The sequence below is a fragment of the Eubalaena glacialis genome, chromosome 12 (genome assembly GCF_028564815.1).
Source record: "Eubalaena glacialis isolate mEubGla1 chromosome 12, mEubGla1.1.hap2.+ XY, whole genome shotgun sequence".
In the NCBI taxonomy this organism is placed as follows: Eukaryota; Metazoa; Chordata; class Mammalia; order Artiodactyla; family Balaenidae; genus Eubalaena; species Eubalaena glacialis.
The window spans coordinates 103790807-103804365 of record NC_083727.1 but is presented as its reverse complement, the minus strand read 5'-3'; the positions used below and the strand labels follow the sequence as shown (position 1 = coordinate 103804365).

Genomic DNA, 13559 nt, shown 5'->3' with positions numbered 1-13559 from the left:
CGGTGAATCAGAGTCCCCAGCACTTCAGATACTGCCCCTGGGGACAGTCCTCCTCAAACCCCAGATGCATCACTGCAACTATCAACCTGTGGTAGAGATGGGAGTGTGCTGTGAGCCGGGGCAGAAGAAAACAGCTGACAACCACTGTTCTACACGAGGCAGGAGAGCTGTATTTTATGAGTCACTAGGAAATATAAACTGACTGCCTAATACTGACGGGCTCCATCCAAACTGTCAAATATTACAAAATGAGAACTGTTTCAACAACCATTCAGCATGTTTAAGGACAAAATATATATAATATACTTTATATTAGATACGTGTTTTATCACATACTCAGTAAGGAATGCTGAGGTGCTTAATCCAGCCAATAAAATTGAAAATAAAAATTTTACATTTTTCTGTCAGTATTCAGGATTCTGAAGGTGGATCTTTTTTTTTTTTTTTTTTAAATCCTGTCCTCTTATCCACTATATTTTAAATTTATTTATTTATTTATTTATTTTTGGCTGTGTTGGGTCTTCGTTTCTGTGCGAGGGCTTTCTCTAGCTGCGGCGAGCGGGGGCCACTCTTCATCGCGGTGCGCGGGCCTCTCACTGTCGCGGCCTCTCTTGTTGCGGAGCACAGGCTCCAGACGCGCAGGCTCAGTAGTTGTGGCTCACGGGCCTAGTTGCTCCGCGGCATGTGGGATCTTCCCAGACCAGGGCTCGAACCCGTGTCCCCTGCATTAGCAGGCAGACTCTCAACCACTGCGCCACCAGGGAAGCCCCTGAAGGTGGATCTTGAACTCAGAATGATAAGTCAGTTTTCGAGGAAAGCCACATAATCGGTGAGTCTGGCTAACTGCTGTTCATTGGGGATGGGTGGAATGGGGGCAGGCTCTGAAAAGGGAATAAACCTGTTAAAGGAAACATCCAGGGCCCCTGCAACTGGCTTTTTGGGCATGACCATCCTTGTGGTGGAGTCGGCCTGCCATCCTTGTTCTAGGATACCTTTCACAGCCTCTTCCACGGGAAGTCCAACAAAGGCTGCGAAATCGTCGGCGATGATGGAGGTACATGCCTGAGAGACCAGGGCGAAGGCTCGCCTCCGGGTGGCATCTCTAAGTGCCTCCATGATTGGCTGGACCGTCTCAGACCACGGGTGAGCGCTGATGGTGGTATAGATCCTGGGGAAATCTCTCTGCCAGATTCTTTGTCCTACCGACCAATTTCCCCCAAGTTCAGAATTTGCAGATTTTATAGCAGGTGGTATCCTTTTCCAAAGATATCTTGCATTATTCATGTCATTGTAAAGCAAATATAAAGCTAGAAGCTGATCATACACTGGGGGTGTAGCAATTCCTCCTGGAGCCTCGAGCTCCTGGTTCTCGCACTGATCCAGCAACTTTCTGAAACTAAAGGAACTTTCCGCCATCACCGCCACTGGCATTTTCCCGGCCGGTCCTGCCACCAAACCTCCCCGCCGAGCCGGACCTCACACTGTCCCTCGGGGAGTTGCACCCGCCTGATTTTTTAATATTGATTTTGTATCTTGCAATTTTATTGAATTTATTTTCTAACAGATTTTTTGGTGGAGTCTTTAGGATCTTCTATATGTAACATCATGCCATCTGCAAATAGAGACAGTTTTACTTTTCCCCTTTCCTATTTGAATGCCTTTTATTTCTTTTTCTTGACTAATTGTTCTGGCTAGGGTTTCCTATACTGTGTTGAATTAAAGTGGTAAGAGAGAGCATCCTTGCTTTGTGCTTGATCTTAGAGAAAAATCTTTCAGCTTTTCACCATTGAGTATGTTAGCTGTGGGTTTCTCATATATAGTCTTTATCATGTTCAGGTGGATTCCCTCTATACCGACTTTGTGGAGAGTTTTATCATGAATGAGTGTTGAACTTTGTCAAATGTTTTTTCTGCGTCTATTGAGATGATCATATGATTTTATCCTTTATTTTGCTTAGGTGGTATATCACGCTTCTTGATGGGGAATGGTACGCTTCTAGAACAGCATGTGGAATGTAGAATTAAATGCGGTCAATTTGGAGACTACAGTCTTCTACAGTGTTTCTGTTTCTTATGTTTCATAGAGGAAAGGGAAAGGAGAGAGCAAGGCCTGGTGAGAGAGAAGTCTAGAGAGGTAAGCAGTCATCAGATTATGACTGGTCATTTAGACCTAAGAGTGTTAGACTATATCATGAAGGCAGCGTGTCCTTTTGAAGGAGGGGTGACACAATCAAAATAAAGTTTTATCAAAATTACGTGGGCTCTGGAGTGGAAGAAGCAACAGTGGAAGCAGGAACAACAGTTAGGAGGCTGGTTTATTAAATCAGTCAAGAAGTGATGTTGGCCTAAACTACAGAATTTGGAGAGTGGTGCAAGACAGCTTTGAGAACTTTAGGAGGTAGAATCATTAGTACTTGGAGACTGACTGGGGCCAGGAGTGATAGGAAGCGTTCTGTCTTATGTGACAGGGCACATTGGGGGGTGGTTCCATTTACCAAGATGAGGGACACAGGAGGAGGAGCAGATATGGAAATAGGTGGAGAGTAAAAGATAGTTTAGTTTTATGCATGTTAAGTGGGGACTAACTGTGGTGTTACCTGTTGAGATATCTTATTGTTCATTCAAAAAAAATGTGGAGCCCAGCAATAAAATAAAGTTTGACAGTCATTAGCCTATAAATCTTAATGAAAGGAATACAAGTGGTTGAGGTCACTTAAAGTTTGTGAAAAGTAAAAGGAGAAGGATTCTAGGATAGGACCCCAAGAAACAAAATAATTTAAAGAAAATTACAGCCACCTGAATCTAAAACTGCACATATCTTCCAAAAACTATACAGATCAGGAGAGTAAGTAAAACCACACAGACCCATGCCCACGACATAACTAGGAGGTAAAGAATATCATAAATTCATTTACAGGGAAGAAGGGAAATAAATAACTAGTTGTAAAGGCACCTCTGGAGCACATATCAAAGTAGAGAGTCAGATAGAGTCCTCATGAAAAAGAGAAGGCAGTGTTAGTCTAGTGGTGATGGAAAATAGAGTTTTTAAAAGATATCACCTCCTTGTGTATGAGAATACTAACTCCTGAAAGTCAAAAGAAAGTGTCTCAAAAGTGCAGGGGACCTAAGATGGAAATCTTGAGAGGGTCCCACTTGTGCAGAATTGAAAAAACTTGGTGGTGAGGCAAAAAAAGGGGAAAAAACCAGTGGAAAACAAATATCTAAATAAATAAAAGAGAATCACAAATAAAAAGACAAACTACTTCTTCTCATCACAAAAGTTGCCATTTTAAAAGAAATTTCAGTTTATTATACCAACAGAAGAGAGTGCTCTTGAACTAAGAAAACTAGGAAGCTACCAAATGCCCAACACCTGTCTACATAGAATTATTTCTTTTTGCTAATCCAATAAAATATAAGATATTGGAAAATAGGTAACAACAACCATAAAAACTATAAGAAGACAAAAAATAGAAAACATTTCTGTTGATGAAAATTCTTCTGAAAACCATGAAGAGTGGAAAAACTAAATTATAATGTCATTAAATAAACAGTTGCATATATTACAAAAACACCACCCCAGTCAGAAACTTCAAAAATTCAGAAGGGCAGGGGCAGGACTATGAGAACTAAGCAAACTCCAGAAAGAAACAGAAGAGAAAGAAAATCATCTCATAAATGAAGATTAAACTACAAGGTGACCAAGAGAGAACAGAATTAATGAAAAATATAACAAGGGGTATTGAGGAAATGAATTAAAATAGTCAAGAGCATGAATATAAAATAGAAAAACAATCAGAGAAAGTGATAGCTATATAAGATGGGCAAAGATGATCTTACATACATATAATTGGAGTCCTTGAATAAGAAAAAGTGATACAATAGAATTGTTATTTAAAGTTATAATTCAAAAAACTTCCCAGATGGTCAACTCAGAGACATATCCTGTGAAACAGACTTTATTCATAAAGACAAAAATGTCTCTGGGCCTTCAGGCAAAAAGACCAAATAACTTACACAGGAACAAAATCAAGTTGAAACCAGAGTTTGTGAAAGCAAGATAGAAAGCAAGACAACTTTGGACCAAACTTTTTTTTAAAGAAAGAACAGAAAGTGTAAATCAAAGATTTCATATCTAGACAAGTTGTCCTTCAAGTACTAAGGCTATATGGAAACAGTTTCAAAAATGTGAGCACTCAAGGAGTACTGTATTCACAAATATAACTAGAGGGTGAGCTTTATACAACCTAAAGAAGACTGGAGAAACCCTGGCACATGGACTGATGGTACACATTGAATATATTTCAATGTAGATCTAAGATTAAAACTTAAGGGCAGAGGGAGAGTGTATAAGCATTGTATGCTCTGATGAAATAGAAATAAACCAACCCCTCACAAAAAAAGTAGAAAGTAGAACAAACTCACTGCTGTACAGGTAATATGTGCAGTCAAAATATATCAGAGTTGACAAGCCAAATGGTAGAAGCTGCAGAAAGAGAAAAGTGAAGGTTTTTTTGTTTTTAGTTTTTACAAAAGATGTTAGAAAAATTATAACCTAGAAGAAAAGCAAAGCCTTTCTAAACACCAAAAGAAACAGTAAGAAAAAAAAAAAAAGAGCAGAAAGATATCAGATATAGAAAGAAAAATGGTAACTGTAACTAATATTGATAGTATATATAACATAAAATGATACTACAGACTTGAACCAGGATGTATTGTTAAGTGGAAAAATCAGGTTACAAGAAGTGTATATAATATGGTAGCATTTGTGAATAAATATGGGTGAAAAAAGAATAGACATATGTAATTTTTACAAAAAAGAAATATCAGAACCTAATAAAAATGGTTACCCATCAGAGATGGGTGGGAATGGGATGGGATGGATGGGGGGGCGGGCAGTGAGACTTCTTTGAGTTTACCTTTTAATCTGAACCGTTTAAAAGTTTGTACCTATACAAAAAGTAAAATAAAATTTTAAAAAATAAAAAAAAACCCTACAATTGAATACAAGCCAAAATAAATTATTCTTTCTGTCAAAGTGATAATATTACCATACACACACAAAAACTCGATTTAAGTCAGTACTTTGAACTCAGTACTATGTACACTTTCAACTAGATACATTCTAAAGACAAAAAGAGTTGCAAAGAAATATTAAACTTCACATGGTAAGTTTGCTGTTGGTGAGATTGCAGTCATCTAAAACAGTTTGTATGTATTGTAAGATAAAGTAAATGATTAAGTACATTGCTACTGCAGTTAGGAATCAGAATTCTCTCCATATACAGTTGACCCTTGAACAATGCAGCAGTTGGAGGTACCTACCTCCACCCAGTTGAAAATCTGAGTATAATTTATAGTCAGCCCTCCACAGTTCCTCTAATTCATGGTCCCACATCCATGATTCAACCACCCTCTGACTTTGTCGTGCTGTCCCATTTACTATTGAAAAACATGTGTGTATAAATGGACCTGTACAGTTCAAACCTGGGTTCTTCAAGGGTCAACTGTATATATAATGGAGAAAGGCAAAGAAGAACCCTGTGGTGTTGGATTAAATTGGAAAGGAACATGAGGTCAATGAAGAAAAAAAATTTTTTTAATTGTGAAAGGCTTGAGTATATTTAATGCTGGTGGAAAGGAACAAGTGATAGGGAAAGACTGAAATAAAAGAGAAAGGGAATAATGGATAGAGCAAGTTCCTGAGGGTATGAGAACAGGATCATGCATTCAGGTGGAGGCTTTAGTCTTAAATGGGAAAATGGATATTAATGTATTTAATGTATTTTAATGTATTTCAACATTCAGGAGGGAATGTTGAAACGACGGGGAAAAATATAAATAAATGTGTAGGTTTGGAGCAGGAAGCTCAAGCACTTCTTGAGTGCTGGCTCCCGTTTTCTCTGTGAAGCAGGAGATGAGCCCATCTGCTAAGCGTGACAGGGGTGATGTAGGAGGTTTTAGGAGAGCAGTGAGGATTTGAAATCTACTATGGAGAATGGGAGAGAGACTTGATTGGAAGAGCATGGAAGGATTGCCAGGTAGCACTGTGGATCTGGTTGGGGTTGAAGAGCATTAATTTGTATTGGCACCAATAGATATGTTTTCATAATTTTCTTCAGCCTTAGAATATAGGTACGTAGACATGTGGATTGGTCCAGGACTGGGGTTTTGCTAGTCCAGAGAAGTTGGAAGAACAGTGGGTTAATGTTATTGAGAATATTGGCAAGAAAATGTTGATGCAATGAATTATGGATTCTTAGATGGTTAGGGGAGGGAGCGAAGACAGAAATGTGCATATAGGGAGAAAGAGTCATCGAGTGGTTAGAGAACTCAATGAACAGAAAGAACACGTACTGAGGAATCACTAAGGGAGGGAGTTGGAGAAAGAGGATAAGAAGTTGTGGTCAGGAAATGAGAGAGTTGGATTCAGATTTGCAGAGGTAGAGCAGTGATACTACAGTACAGGTCTGTCATGACAGAGGTGGCTGAAATAGAGTGGAGAAGAAGGTAACAACATGAGAAGGTCAAGAAATTGTGGAACTTGGATATTGTATAGGCAGGTTGTCACCCAGAATGATGGCAGAAAATGGTACGGAGAGGAAGACCACAGTTAGGTGCAAAATTGTTTACTGAGTATGGGATAATTATCCATGGAACCCACAGGACCTCTGAGTCCAAGGGAGGGTGGAATGTGATACGGCTGGAACTTTTGGACCTGCAAGGAGAGGGAGATTTTGCTCAAGGTTTGGTGTGAAGCAGCACTGGATGCGGAGGACCTGAGCTCTGCTTCCTCATTCTGAGATGCCAAGGGTGGAGAGAGCCACATTCTCCACTTGAGGAGACTTCTGGGGAAGTAGTGAGTGTCCCGGGGTAGATTGAGGCTTTAATTAAGGAAAGAAGGTGGAGTGATTCATGGCAGGGTCAGCAATTGAGGGCTCTGTGAAGTCTAACAAAAGCATTACGAATGGGAGGATGGACAGAAGTTGGGGTCATAGGACACTATCATAATGAATGCACATCTCTGATTGTTTCAGAGGGGAATCATGATAGGCTAGTTTATCTTCACCACACATAGCTACTTAATGACTGTTATAGAAGGAAAGGCAGACTAAAGCCTCTAAGACTTAACAGTAGCAATGTTCAGCCATACATATACCTGCATCATTTAAAAAAAAATTATTTATTTAGTTTTGGCTGCGTTGGATCTTCGTTGCTGCCCACAGGCTTTCTCCAGTTGTGGCGAGCGGGGGCTACTCTTCATTGCGGTGCGCAGGCTTCTCATTGTGGTGGCTTCTCTTGTCGTGGAGCACGGGCTCTAGGTGCATGGGCTTCAGTAGTTGTGGCACGTGGGCTCAGTACTTGTGGCTCACGGGCTCCAGAGCTCAGGCTCAGTAGTTGTGGCACACGGGCTTAGTTGCTCCATGGCATGTGGGATCTTCCCGGACCATGTCCCCTGCATTGGCAGGCGTATTCTTAACCATTGCACCACCAGAGAAGTCCCTACCTGCATCATTTTATGTGAAGTTTACTACAAAATAAAATTTTATTTTCCCACTAAAAGTGCACTTAGAGGAAGCAAATACTATAAAATCCAATGTGAACATTAAAATGGAATTCAATGTAAATCCAAGCTGATAATATAGTTTCTAAAGTACCATCTATGGACATATAGAGTTTATTTCAAAATTATCATGGCCGGTGAAATTAAGTGGACTCTGGGTTGAGAAAATTGATTTCCAGAAAGTGAGTCATAAAGTTGGAACTCAATCTCATAGTAACAAAAGGTCCCAGAACTCCTAGCAATCTATAAAGCTGTAACTAGGAAACTCAGAAGTAAATAAATTTCTTAGAGAATGTAGCTGTAGAGTTTAAAAAAACTGAAAAGCAATGAAGGCACTGAGAGAAAAATCTGAGGCAAAATAAACATTCAAATGATTTGCTGTATGGCGCAGGTCAGGTTGGAAAACAGGATAAATTGTACTCTGTGATATATACAAATATAACATAGTGTTATATCTAAGCATAACATATAGTTATATCTAAGCATATACATATGCACATATATATACACATGTATATAATATGTATATCCTACATATAAAAATTGTGTGTATATATCCACTTGCTGTTTTAGAAAAGCCAAACTTGGGTGGGGCTAATGGCGGACTCTGGGAGGGCTCACGCCAAGGAGTGCTTCCCAGAACTTCTGCTGCCAGTGTCCTTGTCCTCAAGGTGAGACACAGCCACCCCCTGCCTCTGCAGGAGACCCTCCAACACTAGCAGGTTGCCTCTGCCAGAGCAGACCTTCATGGGCTATTGGACAATTGGTCAGTCAAGAAATGGAATGCAAAAACTATTGTGTCCAGCAGAAACTCATCATATAGATGTAAAGGGTCCACCACTTCTAAACATACAGGAGTATCCAATAGAAAGACATGAAGGAAGATCCCAAACCTTTACTGAAGAATGTGCCTCCTGAAAGTTACCATTGGATGAAATTAACTTAATCTGCGACATCACTACATCACATGAAAATGAGGAAAGTACTCTCTATGTAGTTGCATGCAATCCCGTTTCCTTATACTTTATGAATATGACTGGGAAAAGCGGCTACTTTGTGGACCTTTTTGCCATCTTCCCAAGAATGGCCAGTGGAGTCTGGCACCCATTTGTGACAGTGGCACCGCTGGGAAATCCCCTCAAGGGTCAAGTGATTCTCCAGGAGCAGCAGAGCAATGTCATCCTGTTGTTGGATACCACTAGCCAAGCCCTTCATCGTCTCATCCTACCTTCAGAAGAGTCTACACTTAAGAAAACTTCCTGGTGGAACAAGGAGGAAGCAGAAACTTACAAAATGTGTAAAGAATTTGCGCACAAAAACTGGCTAGTATTCTACAAAGAAAAAGGGAACACCCTGGCTGTGCTGGATGTTCTAGAAGGGTGAACTCACACCATCTCACTTCCCATCAACCTCCAGACAGTTTTTCTCATAGCAGAAGACAAATGGCTTCTGGTGCAGAGCAAAACACATCAGAAATATCTTTTAACTAAGCCTGCACACATCGAATCTGAGGACGGTAGGGTTTGCCAGTTGTATGTGCTGAAAGAGGAGCTGCCTAGCACAGGGTTTGGAGTCACACAAGAAACAGACTTCAGCATACCTCATAAAATTTCAAGTCATCAACTATCATCTGAAAATCTGAGTTCAGCTGTGGGACAAAAGATTGCCTCTCCTAACCGAATTCTCTCAGATGAGAATAGTTATACTACAGTCGTTGTTGGTTTCCCAGATCTCATGTCACCTAGTGAAGTTTATTCTTGGAAAAGGCCAACATCTTTGCATAAATCAAGGGTCACTGATACATTCTATGGAGGGAAGAAGAAAATTGGAACTCCAAAGCAGAGCAATTGTGTGACTCTTTTGGATACTAATCAGATAGGATTTTGCCCCCAGGAGAAATCCCTCCAAAAGATGTTATCCCTCCACAAATAGCTGGTTATATAGAAGTCACTGATCTCCAATCAAAGAGACTCCGATACATCCCTATTCCTGGATCAGACTTTCTCTCACCATATACCACGTGGCTATCTACTACCTCGGACACAGATGCACTGCTGGCTGAGTGGGGCAAAGGTGGCGTTGTCACTGTTGATATGGGAGGTCGCATACAGCTTTGGGAAACTGGACTGGAACATCTGCAGTGGCCACTCATGGAATGGAGAAACATGATTGGATGAGAAGGTGACAGACTTATGCAGATAACAATCAACAGAGAGAGCGGTGAAGACGTGAGTTCCCCCAAACACGGCAAGGAGGACCCAGACAACATGCCGCATGTGGACGGCAATACTTGGGCTGGCGGCACAGGGGGAAGAGACACTGCAGGTCTGGGCGGCAAAGGAGGTCCTTACCGGCTGGATGCAGGCCATGCAGTGTACCAGGTCTCTAAGGCTGAGAAAGATGCGGTTCCTGAGGAGGTGAAGTGAGCTGCGAGAGAGATGGGCCAGAGAGCGTTTCAACAGAGGCTAAAGGAGATCCAAATGAGGGAATATGATGCCGCAACCTATGAAAGGTTTTCAGGGGCTGTTCGAAGGCAGGTGCACTCCCTCCGAATTATCCTGGATAATTCACAGGCTAAAGGTAAAGAAAGACAGTGGCTAAGACACCAAGCTACTGGGGAACTAGATGATGCCAAGATCATTGATGGGCTGACTTGAGAAAAAGCCATCTACAAATGCTGGGGTGAGCTGGAGCCACAACTGGGCAGCCCCCAACAGAAGCCCAAGCGCCTGCGCCTGGTGGTGGACGTGCCCGGCAGCATGTACCGCTTTAATGGGGTGGCTGGCTGGCTTGAGCGCTCGATGGAAGCCGTGTGTATGGTCATGGAGGCCTTTGAGAACTATGAGGAGAAGTTCAAGTATGACATCGCTGGACACTCTGGAGATGGCTACAACATTGCTCTAGTTCCAATTAACAAAATCCCCAAGGACAATAAGCAAAGACTAGAAATTCTCAAGACAATGCACGCCCACGCTCAGTTCTCCATGAGTGGGGACCACACATTAGAGGGGACAGAACACGCCATCAAGGAAATCGTCAAAGAAGAAGCTGACGAGTACTTTGTCATTGTCTTAAGTGATGCCAACCTGTCACGCTATGGAATACATCCTGCCAAGTTTGCTCAGATCCTGACAAGCAACCCTCAAGTAAAGGCTTTTGCCATTTTTATTGGATCTTTAGGTGATCAAGCAGCCAGGCTTCAGAGAACTCTACCAGCTGGCCGGTCTTTCGTTGCCATGGATACCAAGGACATCCCTCAGATTTCACAACAGATTTTCACCTCCACCATGTTGTCCAGTGTTTAAGAAGTGTCCTTTATCATCCCGATGACCCTGGGATTTGAAATAAGCTAGGAAGAAAGAGTATTCTGAAGAAAAGAAGAGGTCTATAAAGTGCCCCCGAGTGATGACTAGATAATTCTGGCATTCCCGGGCCTTCCTGCACTTGCTAAGTATTCAGAGTTCAGAGAAGCAGCCAGAGCGAGGCCCGTGCACGGAAATCTACAACCATTGATGGGTTTACAAGTCATTAGAGGAAGCGAGTTGACCTGCATTATACAAAAGGTCTGGGTTAAGGGAAGGTGGTTTGAGAACTACGGTGCGTGGTCTGTTCCCAAAAACCTGACGGAAAGAGTACCTTGCTTTTGCCTTAACACAGCACCTGGTCACCTAGGATAACAAAAGTGACCCCAGCAAACTAAGCCTTTGATGCCACATTCTGACACTGGAATACAAGTCTGTGCAAACCCACCCAACCAACTACTCTTCAATAATTATTTTTATTTTCTCCTCCACTCTGTATTGCCCAACAAACAATGATGTTACAGTATTTAACCCACTGAAAAGTCCTTTCAATGGCAATATTCTATAAAAGGTTGGGTTTTCTCAATAATTTCATTTTCTTAGCCAAAACCAAAAGGAATCAAAAGATCCTTGGATTGCTTCCTTTCCCACGTGACTTTTTTTTTTTTTTAAACTAACTCATCTGTTTCTGTTTCACTACTTTTTTTTTTTTTAATTATTATTTATTTATTTTTGGCTGTGTTGGGTCTTCGTTTCTGTGCGAGGGCTTTCTCCAGTTGCGGCAAGCGGGGGCCACTCTTCATCGCGGTGCGCAGGCCTCTCACTGTCGCAGCCTCTCTTTGTTGCGGAGCACAGGCTCCAGATGTGCAGGCTCAGTAGTTGTGGCTCACGGGCCCAGTTGCTCTGCGGCATGTGGGATCTTCCCAGACCAGGGCTCGAACCTGGGTCCCCTGCATCGGCAGGCAGATTCTCAACCACTGCGCCACCAGGGAAGCCCCCACGTGAGTCTTAAAAGGCTTTTTAAATAATAAGGAGCAAATGTCCTATTCTCCGTGCTGCTGGGATTGGAGGGATGTCTTGCCTTGAGTTTCCTGTTTCTTCTCCTTCTTTAGTGCTCCTCAAAAGTTTCACACTCCTCCGTTTTGGTGTCCAAAATGTAATGCTCAAAATAACAAATGCTTATGTTTTTACATAACGCAAAGTAAAAACAAGGCAGTATGTTTGAACTGAATGGTAATGAGATTTCTATAGCTATAAATAAATACATATATATATATATATTTTTTTTTTTTTAAAAAGCCAAACTTTGGCAGAGCACATGGTGGTGGCAGCCAAGAATCTTCTCAGAGATTAGTCAAAACCCAGCTCCTATTCTCTGGTAGAAGGGTTTATTCAAAAGCTCCTTATGAACATTTACCTTTAGTAACATCTCTGCGTTATAGGAGTATCAAACAATTGGCATTTTGAAAGCCAAAGCTTTTATTTATAATGCCGTAGTACTCCAGGGAGCCTTTGTGCTCTTGAAAGTGGTTTCCTTAGAGAGATAAATATCATTATACCATAGGAACCCTATAAAGTGTTTATGAATTTAATAAGCACATATAAAGATATAGAAGGTCCTTTAATTCTGAATATTTTTGTAATTTAGCATAAACAGAATCTCTTATCAAACACATTATTAGTACATGTACTCTTTTTTCTACTTCCTTCATTCAACAAAGGGTTTTCAAGCGCCTACTCTGTACCAGACACTGTTCTAAGCTCTAGATGGGAACCCACCGTGAATGCTGGTAGTACAAGAAGGTGGTACAAGGCCTTTGTGGAAGATCTCACCTGAGTTCCAGACCCACATACAATGGTCCACATAGACATGCCCACTTGGAAGTTCCCAGGCACCTCAGACTCACTCTGTCTAAAAATGAGCTCAGCGTCCTGAAATCCACGCTCCACTCTACCGGTGAAGACTGATTCTCTCCTCATGTTCCTCCCTCCTTGTGAAAAAGCTTTCCGATGTAAACTTGAACACAATGCTATTGAAACTCTCCATGGCTCTCATGCCTAGAGCAATATTTCACAAAAATCTTTTTGAAAGCCCTAAAAAAATGAGTGAAGATGGGTAAGCCTGGAAGAAAGGGAGCATAGCCTAAAATGACCACAAGCATGAGAAGATTGGGATTGACACATACACACTACTATATATAAAATAGATAACTAATAAGGACCTACTGTATAGCACAGGGAACTCTACTCAATACTCTGTAATGGCCTATATGGGAAACGAATCTAAAAAGGAGTGGGTATATGTATATGTATAACTGATTCACTTTGCTGTACACCTGAAACTAACACAACATTGTAAATCAATTATTCCCCAATAAAAATTTTTAAAAAACCTCATGATTTACACCTTTATAATTCACAAAAATTTGCATATTAACCCACAATATGTTTTTATTTCTTTTTCTTAGAAGATGTTTTAAAATTTGTCCCTTTTAACATCTTCTCACCTATCTGAGAATGTTCCCTCCCAGACCTTTGAGTACAATTGATTTACTAGGCAAATGACCACATATATCTTCTGGCTTCATGTACTTTTGAACACATGCCCTAGTTAGAGATGCACAGACCTAGAGGACAGAGCTCAAACCCTCCTGTACAATATGAGGGGACAGTAGGTCCCATGATTGGGACAAT

General features: G+C 41.2%; 1 protein-coding gene and 1 pseudogene across 1 annotated transcript; one reads left to right on the top strand and one right to left on the bottom strand.

Annotated features, from left to right (window-relative positions):
* Positions 1-801: 801 nt before the first annotated feature.
* On the bottom strand, positions 802-1476 carry LOC133102448 (COP9 signalosome complex subunit 8-like). The gene has a single exon (XM_061207438.1). It carries the CDS (start codon positions 1429-1431, stop codon positions 802-804), a length of 630 nt encoding a protein of 209 aa, XP_061063421.1. The 5' UTR covers positions 1432-1476.
* A 1022-nt stretch (positions 1477-2498) lies between these two features.
* LOC133102277 (von Willebrand factor A domain-containing protein 8-like) lies at positions 2499-10869 on the top strand (annotated as a pseudogene).
* The last annotated feature ends 2690 nt before the right edge of the window (positions 10870-13559 follow it).

Bases quoted from the DNA above. Each gene is read 5' to 3' on its own strand.
- LOC133102448 (XM_061207438.1), bottom strand. From the start codon at position 1,431: ATGCCAGTGGCGGTGATGGCGGAAAGTTCCTTTAGTTTCAGAAAGTTG.